This window comes from Anomaloglossus baeobatrachus, chromosome 1, assembly GCF_048569485.1.
Source record: "Anomaloglossus baeobatrachus isolate aAnoBae1 chromosome 1, aAnoBae1.hap1, whole genome shotgun sequence".
Taxonomy (NCBI): domain Eukaryota; kingdom Metazoa; phylum Chordata; class Amphibia; order Anura; family Aromobatidae; genus Anomaloglossus; species Anomaloglossus baeobatrachus.
The window spans coordinates 615,577,808-615,592,581 of record NC_134353.1 but is presented as its reverse complement, the minus strand read 5'-3'; the positions used below and the strand labels follow the sequence as shown (position 1 = coordinate 615,592,581).

The 14,774-nt window shown below is 45.0% G+C and overlaps 1 protein-coding gene across 1 annotated transcript in view; it reads left to right on the top strand.

Annotated features, from left to right (window-relative positions):
* Nucleotides 1-14,774, top strand: part of SLC35D2 (solute carrier family 35 member D2) — a 188,266-nt gene that overhangs the window by 23,356 nt on the left and 150,136 nt on the right. The window contains exon 5 of the mRNA XM_075340476.1: nt 14,278-14,349. Coding sequence (XP_075196591.1) covers nt 14,278-14,349 — 72 coding nt within the window. The remainder of the gene's footprint in view (nt 1-14,277; nt 14,350-14,774) is intronic.

The following is a 14,774-nucleotide window of genomic DNA, read 5'->3' as shown; positions in this document are numbered from 1 at the left end:
CCTGCGCTTCAGCGACGGGAGTCCGCTCCCCAGTTGTATGTATGTCGGGAAAGCCCATTTGCCTGCAGACGCTGGCCCGTGTGATCTCTCTGCCTGTGCGGTGGCTTTCTATCCCCCTCGGTGGGCTGTTGTCTTCAGTCGGGACTTGGGTGGGAAAGAACCTATAGTCCAGACCGCAATCAGTAAATTAACTCAGTCCAGTGGATTCTGGACCTAGTTCAGGGTCTGAGTTCCCCCCTGTGTGCTCCGGTTTCCAGTCGGTTCCCCGGGTCGCTACCGGCGGGCCACTACCCTGTCCCGGTCCACCACGGTTCCACCGAGCCGTCTTCCCGGCTCCTGCAGGCTAAGGCCACCGTATGCCTCCTAGCCAAGGTACCAGGGCTCCGACCCCGGCACCTGTCAGACTGCTGCAGACCTGCTACACAGGCCTGCTTCCACTCTCCTTCACTTTTGTCACTAAACTGTCTTGACTACTGAACTTGACTCACTTGCACTTCCTGCCTCAGGCCCTCTGAACTCCTCGGTGGGCGTGGCCAACCACCTGGCTCCACCCCCTGGTGTGTCCATCAAGCTCTGAGGGAGGTGACTAGGGTTTATGTGGTTTGGCTGGTGTTACCTTGTGTGGGACTGGTGTTGTGCGGGGCACTATCTGTGACTATCTGGCTAGTCCAGGGCGTCACATATGCACTATGGTGATGTGTATGAGCCGGGAAAAGGAAGACAGCCACACACAGATCATACTCATCCATCCTGCGGTGATTGGAGGAGCCTCTTTTTCCGGAGAGCTCTTGTTTGTACTGTGCATGGCAGCCTATTTAGCGCATGCGGAGTACAAACCTCATAAAGAAAATAAGGTCTGCCAGGAGCGTCTGACGTCACTGATGATGTCAGACTCGGCCTGCCCCCCTGCTTCAGCGGCTGCGGCGGTAACTGTAGTTGGGCCTGGAGAAGAGTTGGGGGCGGGGTCTGGAGAGGCAGAGTTAAGCAGAGTTGGGTGTAGTATTGCCCGCTGCAGAGTTGGGTGTAGTGGGGCCCGGTGAAGAGGTGGGTGGGCGGGGCCCGAACGTTAGTTAAGTGTAATGTAATTACCCTGAGCCCGGGCTCCCCCTCTTTACCGGGCCCGCTAAAGCAATAATGGTTGTAATGCTCTGATGGCGGCCCTGACCCTGTATACCGTCCAGATACCCTGGATAATGTTCAGAGACCCTGTATGCTGTGCAGAAACCCTGGATACTGTTCAGAGATCCTCGAAAAAAGGAGGGGAGTCAGCACTGCTTATGAATGGCATGCAACAATGAAGAAATAAAAAGTGTAATATTCACAAATTCATTCCTACTGTAACAATTCAATGAGATTTTTTGCAAATGATTGATCAATGATTTGAGCCCCCCTGCCCTGTCACGGCAAATCTCTATAGGTGGGTCCCTAACGCTATATTATAAATTATTATTGTACCATAAGGTCTCATATAATGAGCAGGACCATATGAAAACACCACTTACCTGAGACATGTCTGAACCGCTCCCATGCTGCCAGGACTGACAACCACGAATAAAGGCAGCCCAGGTGCCAGTGTGTGTGGCAGAGCCACACACACTAGCACAATGTCAGGACTGGCCCTCACCAGCAAACATGGATGAGGGCGGAACAAGGTTCAGGCAGGTGGTGTTTAAATAATGATGCCTTGGAGCAGGAGGCGGTGGCTGTGTGTGAACAGGCACCAAACTGAATTTTGATGGTGACAGAAGGAATTTGCAAACCACACTGGGCATGCACTGCATGGTGGCGGTCAACCACCTGACCAGTAAACGAAAAAGGAGGGGAGCCAGCACTGCTTGTGAATGGCATGCAACAATGAAGACATAAAAAGTGTAATATTCACAAATTCATTCCTACTGTAACAATTCAATGAGATTTTTTGCAAATGATTGATCAATGATTTGAGCCCCCCTGCCCCTGCCCCGTTTTGCCATCAAAATTCATGTTGGTGCCTGTTCACACACAGCCACCGCCCCCTGGTCCATAGGCATCATTATTTAAGCACCTCCTGCCTGAGGCTGTTCCGCCCTTCATCCATGCTTGCTGGTCTGGCACTGTGAGGGCCAGTCCTGACATTGTGCTGGTGTGTGTGGTTCTGCCACACACACTGGCACCTGGGCTACCTTTATTCTCAGTTGTCAGTCCTTGCAGCATGGGAGCGGTTCTGACATTTCCCGGGTAAGTGGTGTTCTTATATGGTCCTGTTCAAGTCATTATATGAGACCTTATGGTAAGATATTAATTTATAACATAGTGTAGGGACCCCCCTATAGAGATTTGCCGTGACAAGGCAGTGGGGCTCAAATCATTGATCAATAATTTGCAAAAAATCTCATTGAATTGTTACAGTAGGAATGAATTTGTGAATTTTACACTTTTTATTTTTTCATTGTTGCATGCCATTCATGAGAGGTGCTGGCTCCCCCCTTCTTTGTGTTCAGAGCTCCTGTATACTGTTCAGAGACCCTGGATACTGTTCAGAGCTCCTGTATACTGTTCAGAGCTCCTGTATACCGTGCAGAGACCCTGGATACTGTTCAGAGACCCTGGATACTGTTCAGAGATCCTGTATACCGTGCAGAGACCCTCGATACTGTTCAGAGCTCCTGTATACTGTACAACCCTCAGAAAGATTTTTTTCTCTTCCCGATAGGGGTAGAATCAACTGTTTCAACCAAAGTAACTACCCCTTATCTTGTATAAAAGTATAAATTTTATTCAAAACACATCATTGACAAAAGTGCAGGTTAAAAATCAATCTATTAGTGCATACTATAAGGCTGGGGAGGGTCCTTGGGCACCTTCCCTATCCTCTCCCTTCCTTCCAGTGGAGGTCGGCACCCTAGTATAATACGCCGTGGTGCCCCCACTCAACCGTTGACTGATCCTAGGTGGCCCTTTACTATACTCTGTATCGTGCTGCTAGCCTTAATGAGGGGCCTTACAAAAAAGTATAGTGTTTCACACTCATACCACTCATTATGCAAATATATAGGTATCAGTTAAGCCAATAATATCCCCTTGTATTTTTAATTTAGTTCTGCATCTGGGGTATAATACTGCTCAAGGGTAACCATAGGGTACAATCATTTTCTTATGCCCATATTCATCAAAAACAGCTTAGTAGCCCGTCCTTCACCGCTCATGGCGGTTTTTCTGCCCGATGCGTTTCCCCTCCAGGACTTTCAATCAAAAGGAGGTTCCTCAGGGGCTGTTCATATAATTGGGATCATTTATATGGTAGAATTATGTTCAAAGTATCAGGGGGTTAAATCCATCCTTCAATAAGGAGTCCTCAATTATTATCAGTAGGCATTTAGTGGCAAGTTGTCAAATATCTGCCTGTCACGCAGTAATGGAATGATGCCTGCTTGTTGTGTCCACCCACAGGGTATAGTCATTCCTCCAATGTGGAGATCATAGTCATGGTCAGAATTGCTGTGTGTCAAATGAGGGCTTCTGCCTATGTGGCTGTGGATAGTGAGCACCTCAGGATTGGAGGAATGACTATACCCTGTGGGTGGACACAACAAGCAGGCATCATTCCATTACTGCGTGACAGGCAGATATTTGACAACTTGCCACTAAATGCCTACTGATAATAATTGAGGACTCCTTATTGAAGGATGGATTTAACCCCCTGATACTTTGAACATAATTCTACCATATAAATGATCCCAATTATATGAACAGCCCCTGAGGAACCTCCTTTTGATTGAAAGTCCTGGAGGGGAAACGCGTCGGGCAGAAAAACCGCCATGAGCGGTGAAGGACGGGCTACTAAGCTGTTTTTGATGAATATGGGCATAAGAAAATGATTGTACCCTATGGTTACCCTTGAGCAGTATTATACCCCAGATGCAGAACTAAATTAAAAATACAAGGGGATATTATTGGCTTAACTGATACCTATATATTTGCATAATGAGTGGTATGAGTGTGAAACACTATACTTTTTTGTAAGGCCCCTCATTAAGGCTAGCAGCACGATACAGAGTATAGTAAAGGGCCACCTAGGATCAGTCAACGGTTGAGTGGGGGCACCACGGCGTATTATACTAGGGTGCCGACCTCCACTGGAAGGAAGGGAGAGGATAGGGAAGGTGCCCAAGGACCCTCCCCAGCCTTATAGTATGCACTAATGCACTTTTGTCAATTATGTGTTTTGAATAAAATTTATACTTTTATACAAGATAAGGGGTAGTTACTTTGGTTGGAACTCCTGTATACTGTGCAGAGACTCTGGACACTGTTCAGAGACCCTCAATACTGTTCAAAGACCCTGTATACTCTGCAGAGACCCTGGATACTGTTCAGAGACCCTTGCTGAGAGCTGCAGTTTAATTCCTAATCAGCTGAATAGAAGCTGAGCTGTAATATTTGGCAGCGTCCACTCGGCAATATACCGAGCTGTGGTTTTCCACCCACACTGTTTACATCCAGCTACCACCGGAGCTGGTAGCTGAGTGATGAGGGTGGTGGGTGTCTGACCCCACCGATGTGATGTTAATGACCTACCCAGAGCATGCTGTAAGTCATCCGTAACAAAGTGGAGGAAGATCCCTTTAATTTTCCCAGCAGTGACAATGCACAGCTCTGATTTTACCACTTGCCACTTTCTCTTGCTTATGTTCTTAGATTGTTTTGGCAGTTCTAGACCGGCAGCAAATAGAGCGTATAAAATTAATAATACAAATATAGCAATGTTTACTTTCTGAAGCTTTAAAGGGACAAGTTGTGACACGAAGACAAAATACAAAAATCATTGTAAGCCATTTTACCAGCTCCTAAACAGCAATTATGCAGCAAGCATTCCCTCATATAATAGTACAACCAGAAATATCGCCTTTACAGGTTTGGTCACATCATGACAATGTAGGAGAAGTGTAAATTCCATGTCAGAGTCCTGAGTGCACAAACAAATATAGGGAGCATAAAGTTCAGGCGTAATCTTCACAAAAATGGTATTTTGAGTAAATAAACCGGTATATCAAAAATATGACTTATCGAGGGTGTTGGCAAGTGAAATACTGACTAAACATTTACTTTGAAGTAAAGTAAACATTCCACGTTTAAGCAGGACTGAAAGTCTACTGAAAATGCATTTAAAGGGTAGCCCTCACTTTAGGTTTTCCCCATAAATCAGTAGTATAATAACTTTGTAGTATATCTTATTAGAGAAATCTGATCCTTTTATCTCCTGGAATGATCATATTCATTCTGATTTCTGATATTAAATTTTTCTTCTGATGTCTGGAGATGGCAGTTGGTGCTATTAAAGTTCTATAGAGAACTATCATTTCTGGAGAACTTGTAGCAGTATGGTGAACCCCGGCCCTTTAGGAGGGGAACACATGTCATTATCTGTGTGTATATTCCCCTCCTTCCTTTCTTGAAAGTGTAGTTGGTGGGATAGTAGGTTTCCCACCGTTAGTGTTTGGCACGTAAGGGTCCCACATTGGTGGACAGTGTGGCCAGTCTGCTGGCTGTCACTAGGGAAGGTCAGAATTTCTTTCCTAGTGATGGCCAGTGATTGGGGATGGTATTTGTAAACAATGGGCAGCAGAGGGTTAAAAGGTGATGACGCTGGCGGGTTCATGTCAGACCCCAGCGTCATACTTGTGGGTTGCCCCCCCATCCATGAGTTATACAAATGTCATGACCTGGGGGTTAGTCTTTCAGGAAACTGAATGGGTATGTAATTGAACTTTTGGTTAACGGGCTTGAGCCATCTGTTAAGATGCGTTTGGCCATGTACCAATATATGGTTATGTTTTGCAAGCTTCCATCTTGAATATGTATATGTAATTATTTAAAGCCATGTCCAAAAGATTATTTTCACTAAGTCAATGTGTCGTAGGCTATTTATTACAGTGTGATATGATTATGAATATATGTTGTTTTATATAACACCATGTCTCTAGTTCTTCCTCCTTCCCTCTACATGGAATTTTACAAGCACCAACTGTCATCTACTAACTCAGTAATGGGAAAATCTGTCTTCAATGAATATAGATTTTATTTGAGATTTGAGAGTGAAAGATCAATCCAGGAGGTGAAAGAAGCAGAAGATCTATTACAAGGTTGCTTATTTCATGTATAGAATTTTTTTATGAACTAAAAATTAAAACAACGGTTACACTTTAATGGCTTCTGGACTACGCCTTGACTTTATAACTCACTGCATAGTAGTGCAGCCGTATGTAATCATGTGGCAGCAGAGATCCGGTTGTCTCTGACAGCCTCCATAGAGGAGGCACTGGCGGTTTATTACAATCTGTGCCTTCTTGATCGCTGTTTACACTGCACTAAAGAAGCTATGTATACAGTATTAGGAGGAACTGCCGGCGCTTCCTCCAGCGTACACAGTGGTCATGTGATTGCTCTGTGTAGTGAGGGAACAGGAGGAGTTATATCCCAGGAGACCCGGCCACCTCTGCTCTATCACCAGGAGGCTGCACTTTCCTTGGAAATAGAGCTGGTACAGTTGAAACCAGAAGTTTACATACACTATCTAAGAAGACACATATTCATGTTTTTCTCACTATCTGACGTGAAATAAAAATAAACCGTTACCATTTTAGGTCAATTAGAAACCAAAAATCTTTATTTTTGCCAAATGCCAGAATAATGAGAGAGAGAGAATGTTTTAAGGCAATATTATTAATTTCTAGAAAGTCAGAAGTTTACATACACTAAGAGTACTATGCCTTTAAACAGTAAGGAACAGCCCATATGATGATGTCATGTCTTTGAAAGTTTCTGATAGGTTTACTGGCAACATCTGAGTTAATTAGAGACCCACTTGTTTATATATATATTCATGCACACCTGAAACACACTGCTTCTTTAAGTAGAGTCATGGGAAAGAAAAAGGAAGTTAGCCAAGATCTCAGGAAGAGAATTGTGCACAAGTCTGGTTCACCCTTTGGTACATTTTCCAGATGCCTGAAGGTGCCTCGTTCATCTATAAAAACAATTATACACTAGTGCAAACAAGAAGGAAATGTCCTGCCACCATATTGCTCATGAAGGAGACGGGTTCTGTGTACCAGAGATGAACGTGCTTTGGTCAGACATGTGCATATCAACCCAAGGATAAAAGCAAAAGACCTTGTGAAGATGCTGGTGGAAGCTGGTAAGATTGTGTCATTACCCACAGTGAAACGAGTACTGTATCAATATGGGCTGAAAGGCCACTATGCCAGGAAGAAGCCATTACTCCAAAAGAAACATAAAAAAGTCAGATTATTGTTTGCAAATCCGCACAGGAACAAAGACCTTAATTTTTGGACACATGTCCTGTGCTCTGGCGAAACTAAAATGAAACTGTTTATCATTACGGTTGGAGGTAAAAGGGAGAAGCTTTGAAGCCTAAAAACATCATCACAACTCTGAAACATGGGGGTGGCAGCATCATGTTGTGGGGTTGTCCTGCTGCAGGAGGGACTGGTGCACTTCACAAATTAGATGGCATCATGAGAAAAAGATTATGTGGCAATACTGAAGCAACATCGCAAGACATCAGCAAGGAACTTAAAGCTTGGGCAAAAATGGCCTGATCTCAATCCTGTTGAAAATTTATGGGCAAAGTTGAAAAGGCAGGTACAAGCAAGGCAACCTAGAAACATGGCTCAGTTACACCAGTTCTGTCTGGAGAAATGGGCCCAAATCCCTACCAACTCTTGTGAGACGTTTGTGGAAAAATATTTCACCAAAGGCATACAGTATTAGGGCAATTGTACCAAATACTAATGAAATGTATGAAAACTTTTGATTTTGCAGAAAGTATTAAAATTGTCTTAAAACATTCTCTCTCTCTCTCGTTTTTAAATAGTTTTTTAGCAATTGTTTATGGTGATAAAAGAAAAATTAGAAAAACAAATTCTTATTTCCTTTATTTTTCCACTGATCTCACCCAATATTAGTGAAAGAAAGCAAGAATATGACAGTGACCTAAAATGAAGCCCCACATAGTGTGAAAAAAAGATGACAAAAGTAGTGGAATATTCATATGAGAAACAAAGCTCTTTAAGATGCTTGTATTAAAAACCCTGAAAATGTGTCTGGTCAAGTATGGAGGTGGTTGAGATATGTGACTACTAGAGTTGAGCGCGGTTCGCGGTTCGCGGTTCTCCAGTTTGTGGCTCGAGTGATTTTGGGGGCTGTTCTAGATCGAACTAGAACTCGAGCTTTTTGCTAAAGCTCGATAGTTCTAGATACGTTCGACAACGGTTCTAGCAGCAAAAAGCAGGGCTTTTTACAGATACAGTGTGCAGGAGCCATCGCTGGCAGCCTGCCAGAAGCTGGTAACCAAGATAAACATCGGGTATCCAAGCAAAGCACTTTGGTTAGTAACCCGATATTAATCCTGTACACACACACACACACACACACACTCTGCACACTGCACTCTGCACACATGGTCCCGCTCGGCTTACCTGCGGTGATGAAGTCCCGCCATCCCGACCTCAGCGCTGTCACTGTCCTCCATGGCCGCCGCTTGTCACATCACCTTCTCTCGCTTCCGACCCGAGACTGACTAGCGGTGATGTCACGGACCGCTCGCGATACTTGGCTGTAAAGGCGGCGGTCATTGAACTCAGTGACAGGTGCTGTCAGCATTGCAGGAGATCAGCACAGGTAATGTACCTCGCTGACAGCAGCACTTGTCATGCCCTGCAGTGACCTGGGCTGACCCATTGATGTTAGCTCAGGTCACTGCACTGCTCTCCCAGCCAATGGGGAACATCCTGCTCTTCATTGACTGGGACAGTGTGGATCGTCATGGCAACCCCTTGGATTACACCAGACCTGCATTTGTTTTTCTTTCTAATAAATTGGTTAAAGAGGGAATGTATTGGGGAGTGTTTTTTCAAATAAAAATGTGTTTGTCGTCTATTTTTTTTTTATTACTGACTGGGTTGGTGATGTCGGGTATCTGATAGACTCCTGACCTCACCAACCCCAGGGCTTGATGCCAGGTGACATTACACATCTGGTATTAACCCCATATATTACCCCGTTTGCCACCGCACCAGGGCGCGGGATGAGCTGGGGCGAAGCACCATGATTGGCGCATCTAATGGATGCGCCACTTCTGGGGCGGCTGCGGCCTGCTATTTTTAGGCTGGGGAGAGTCCAATAACCATGGACCTCCCTAGTCTGAGAATATCAGACCCCAGCTGTCTGCTTTACCTTGGCTGGTGATCCAATTTTGGGGGCACCCCTACGTGTTTTTTTTTTTAAATTATTTATTTAATTTAAAATAACAGCGTGGGGTGCCCTCAGTTTTGGATTACCAGCCAAGGTGAGGTTGCCAGCTGTGGTCTGCAGGCTGCAGCCGTCTGCTTTACCCTAGCTGGCTACAAAACTAGGGGGAACCCTACGTCATTTTTTTTTCATTTTTTTGGCTAAATACAAAGCTAAGCACCCCTTAGTGCCACATGAAAGGCACCAAAGGGTGCAAAATTACAAAATGCAGGAGAGTGGGACATTATGTGTCTTTCTGCCATTATAATGACAGAAAAGATTGATATGAAGTGCACAAGCACAAGAAAATCACCAGAGCGCTCTACGCTGTGAAAAGCCGTAGAAAATGGCACTGGAGTGAACATGTGACCGCCTCATATAGGATGAAGCTATGGATCCTGGGTAAATTTATGTATTTTCCCTCCTTCAGTTTTTTTGCAGTACACAAAAAAAACGGAAGGCACACGGATGACAAACAGATGACATACGGACCGTATACGGAACGGAAACGGATGCCACATGGATGCACCCGTGAAAAAAAACGGACTGTTTTTTGCAGACCGCAAAAATGGATCGGTCGTGTTAATGTAGCCTTATTCTGATCTGTGCGTTTATAAACAGCAGGCAGAAATAAGTGAATAGCGCCCCCCAGCGTCAGAAAATCTCCGGGGTTTCTAGGCTAGCTGAGACCCTGGAGATCATGATTCAGGACATTTTTTCCGGTCCCCGCTCACGTGATCACCGGTATACACCGTACACCGATGATCACGTTACAGTAAATGACTGCGCCGGTAAAAAAATATTTATCTCCCATCTGGCATGAACAAACATGATAAATCTCCTCCCTGTTACCCTCCGGTCCCCCGGTGTCGCCAAAGTGCCCCCCCGATGCCCTCCCAGAAATCCAAGATGGCCGCGCGCACAACAGCGCGCCGGCCGCATTCACCCTACTCCTCTGATTTCTGTCGCATGTGTCATGGCACATGCGACAGAAAACTCCTCCCCAGGCCCTGCCAGGTCACCCCCTATAACCCCACCGGTGTTCCCCGGTGTCCAACGGTACCTGTGCAGCGTTGATCCCCCGCGGCCCTCTCCTTCACAATAGACGCTGCCGCATGCACAGAGTGGCTGTCAGCTCAGCTTCCTGTGTTCAGACACAGTGAGTGGCGGTAACCATGCATCTGTAAGCTAAATGGGTGGCACGGTGGCTCAGTGGTTAGCACTGCAGTCTTGCAGCGCTGAGGTCCTGGGTTCAATTCTCACCAAGGACACCATCTGCAAGGAATTTGTATGTTCTCCCCGTGTTTGCGTGGGTTTCCTCCGGGTACTCCGGTTTCCTCCCACACTCCAAAGACATATAGCACTATGGAATTAATAACGCTATATAAATGAATAAACTATTATTATTACTGCAATGCCCTGCTCATGAGGTAAGGAACATAATTGATCAGGAGAGCTATACTACATTTCCAAATGGAGGGATTTGCTTTTATAGTTGCCCTGCTGAATGACTACCAAACATGAGAGTCCGTTATACGCCACAAGAAAACACATCTAAATAGCGAGCTCTGTATTCATTCAGCTGGATAACTGGACTTAAAGGGGTATTCCATCTCCAAGATCCTATCCCCAATATATAGTAGGTGGAATAGCAATAATATCAGCAAATACCGATATTTGGAAATGTAGAATAGTTCTCCTGATTAGGCAGGTCCTTACCTCATGAGCAGGGCATTGCAGCTTTGGTAGCAACCATTACGACATTGACTCTGCTGCTGTGGACCCGGGGAGAGTGAGTGCAGATTTATTGCACCCACACTCCTCACATGAAGGGTCTGCACTCCTAGAAAATGGGGGATACGTTCCCTGAGTGTCTCCCCCCATATTCTAGACGGTCCAGAGTCGTCGTGTGACCCCTTTATTTTTTTTCTTACAATAAATTGGTGAAAGAGGGAATGTTTTGGGGACTGTTTTTTCAATTAAATTTCTTTTGTCGATTTTTTTTTCGTTAGTACTGACAGTTTATGATGTTGGGTATCTAATAGACGCCATGACATCACAAACTGCTGGGCTTGATGTCAGGTGACCTTACAGCTAGTATCAACCCGATTTATTACCCCGTTTGCCACTGCACCAGGGCACGGGATGAGCTGGGGTGAAGCGCCAGGATTGGCGCATCTAGTGGATGCGCCACGTCTGGGGTGCCTGCGGCCTGCTATTTTTAGGCTGTGAAGGCCCAATAACTATGGACCTTCCCACCCTGAGAATACCAGACCACAGCTGTCCGCTTTACCTTGGCTGGTGATCCAATTTGGGGGGGACCCTACTTTTATTGTGTAATTATTAATATTTATAAAATAATTATAAAAAAAGAGCCTGGGGGGACCTCCACATTGGATCCCCAACCACGGTAAAGCTGCCAGCTGTGGTTTTCAGGCTACAGCCGTCTGCTTTACCCTAGCTGGCTATCAAAAATGGGGGGACCCAACGTCATTTTTTTTTAACTATTTTTTAAATAGAAAAAATTAATGGGCTTCCCTGTATTTTGATTGCCAACCAAGGTAACGGCAGGCAGATGGGGGTGGCAACCCATAGCTGTCTGCTTTATCTGCGCTGAGAATCAAAAATACCGCGGAGCACTACGTCATTTTTTTTAAAGATTTATTTTTACAGCACTGTGATGTCCATCAATCTAAATACAGGGAAGCCCATTTTGTTTTTAGTTATTTAAATAAATAATTAAAAAAATATATATGGGCTCCCGCTGCATTTTTTGTATTGCTAGCTAAGGGTAATCCAAGCAGCTACTGGCTGCTAACCCCCACTGCTTGGTGTTACCTTCACTGGCAATGGAAAATCCAGGGAAGCATTTTTTATTTTTTTTGCCAAAAAACTACAAAAAAAGGACGTGAGCTTCGCCATATTTTTGTATGCTAGCCAGGTATAGCAGGCAGGTGCTGGAAGAGTTGGATACAGCGCCAGAAGATGGCGCTTCTATGAAAGTGCCATTTTCTGAGGTGGCTGCAGACTGCAATTCGCAGCAGTGGGGCCCAGAAAGCTCAGGCCAACCTGTGCTGCGGATTCCAATCCCCAGCTGCCTAGCTGTACCTGGCAGGACACAAAAATGGGGCGAAGCCTACGTCATTTGTTTTCTAATTATTTCATAAAATTCATGAAATAATAAAAAAAGGGCTTCCCTTTATTTTTGGTTCCCAGCCGGGTACAAATAGGCAACTGGGGGTTGGGGGCAGCCGTACCTGCCTGCTGTACCTGGCTAGCATACAAAAATATGGCGAAGCCCACATAATTTTTTCAGGGGGCAAAAAACTTCTGCATACAGTCCTGGATGGAGTATGCTGAGCCTTGTAGTTCTGCAGCTGCTGTCTGTCTGTATGGAGAAGAGCAGACAGCAGCTGCAGAACTACAAGGCTCAGCATACTCCAGCCAGGACTGTATGCAGAAGTTTTTTGCCCACCAAAAAAATGACGTGGGCTTCGCCATATTTTTGTATGCTAGCCAGGTACAGCAGGCAGCCACGGGCTGCCTCCAACCCCCAGTTGCCTATTTGTACCCGGCTGGGAACCAAAAATATAGGGAAGCCCGTTTTTTTTAATTATTTCACTTATTTCATGAAATAATTAAAAAAAAACGACGTGAGCTTCGCTCCATTTTTGTGTCCAGCCGGGTACAACTAGGCAGCTGGGGATTGGAATCCGCAGCACAGGTTAGCCCGAGGTTTCTGGGCGCCTCTGCTGTGAATTGCAGTCCGCAGCCGCCCCAGAAAATGGCGCTCTCATAGAAGCGCCATCATCTGGCGCTGTATCCAACTCTTCCAACAGCCCTGGAGCCGGGTGGCTTGTTGGGTAATCATGAGTTAATACTGGCTTTGTTTTACTAGCTAGTATTAAGCCAGAGATTCTTAATGTCAGGCACGTTTGACCCGGCCATTAAGAATCTCCAATAAAGGGTTAAAAAAAAGACACCACACAGAGAAAAAATACTTTAATAGAAATAAATACACAGACACATTAGAGACTCCATCTTTATTACCCCCTGTCAGCCCTCCACGATCCATGGTCTTCTGTCTTTCTCGTTCAACAAATGCAGCTCTGCTCCATCACTGCTGCATGGGGGAAGACGCTGCTTCCCGTGCAGAAATCACTCCGTGAAGGCTGCACGGAAAGCAGCATGCAGCCTTCACGGAGTGAGAGATCAGTGCTGCTGGCTGCTGGCGGTGACAGACGCGTTACCATAGCAACAGGGCTCCGATCATGTGATTCCCGGAGCCGCGGTTAGCGGTGACGTCACCGCTAACTGCATTGCTATGGCAACGGTGATCTCCGTTAATGACCGGCTGTGTCAGCCGGTCCCTAACGGAACGGGGAGTCGACCGTGTGCTACAGCATGTCGCCGGTACACGGCGATACACAAATGTGCACCGTGTACCGGAGAGATGCACTCGCAGGTCCTATGACGCGTCATAGTCATGTGACCAGTCTGTAGCCAATGAGATAATAGCCACGTGACTGGTCACATGGCTATTTTGACGTCACGATAGGTCCTGCATCACTGCTGGCAATGCCGGTCACCGGGAGGATTCAGCGATCATCGGATGGAATAGCGGCAGGAGACAGAGTGCAGGAGGGATCGCGGGGACCGGTAAGTGTTATGGCAATGTTTATTAACTGTATGTGTACATTTATAATGCGTTTTTATGTGTTTGTAATTGCCTCCCATTATAGCCTATTGGTTCGAGTTCGGTTCGTCGAACGTTCGACGAACCGAACTCGAACGAGACCTCCGTTCGGCGAACCGAGCTCGAGCCGAACCACGGCCAGTTCGCTCATCTCTAGTGACTACTGAGATATAACTTGTACTGTCATGTATATTTCTCCTGTGTTACATACATGTGCTGCATCAATAACTGAAAATATCATTTAGCCAAAAATGTCTTCAATTTATTTCAATATACTTTTGTCTTTGTAGCTTACCGATGTTTACAGTTCTTCGGAAATTTTCTATTTTGTTTACACTAATCCTTGAAATAGTCATTTTAAGGTAAGTCTGGTTTTATTATTACAATTTTTGTACATATTTTTTTAAACATTTGTTTTTAAATAATGTAGAAATTATTGTAGGACAAGCACATTGATCAGATTTAGTACATTATACCTATAAGTAGTATGTGTGTTGGAGGAGGGTTGGCTGAAGTAGAGATACAAAAATGTAACATAAAACTTAATAACTAACATCTTGTAAATACAAAAATTCAATGGATGTAATTTAATAGTGTCAAAACATCAAACAAATGTTGCGCCAGTTACCACGAAAGGGCATTATGTGACATATTTGTTCTTAAGCAAAGCAATGTGAGATTATATATAGATATATTGTGTTACAAATGGACAAAGGCATACATGATTACAAGGTACATCCAGTGAACGTACACTACCATGAATGCAGCCAGTTATGTTTTCTGTGAG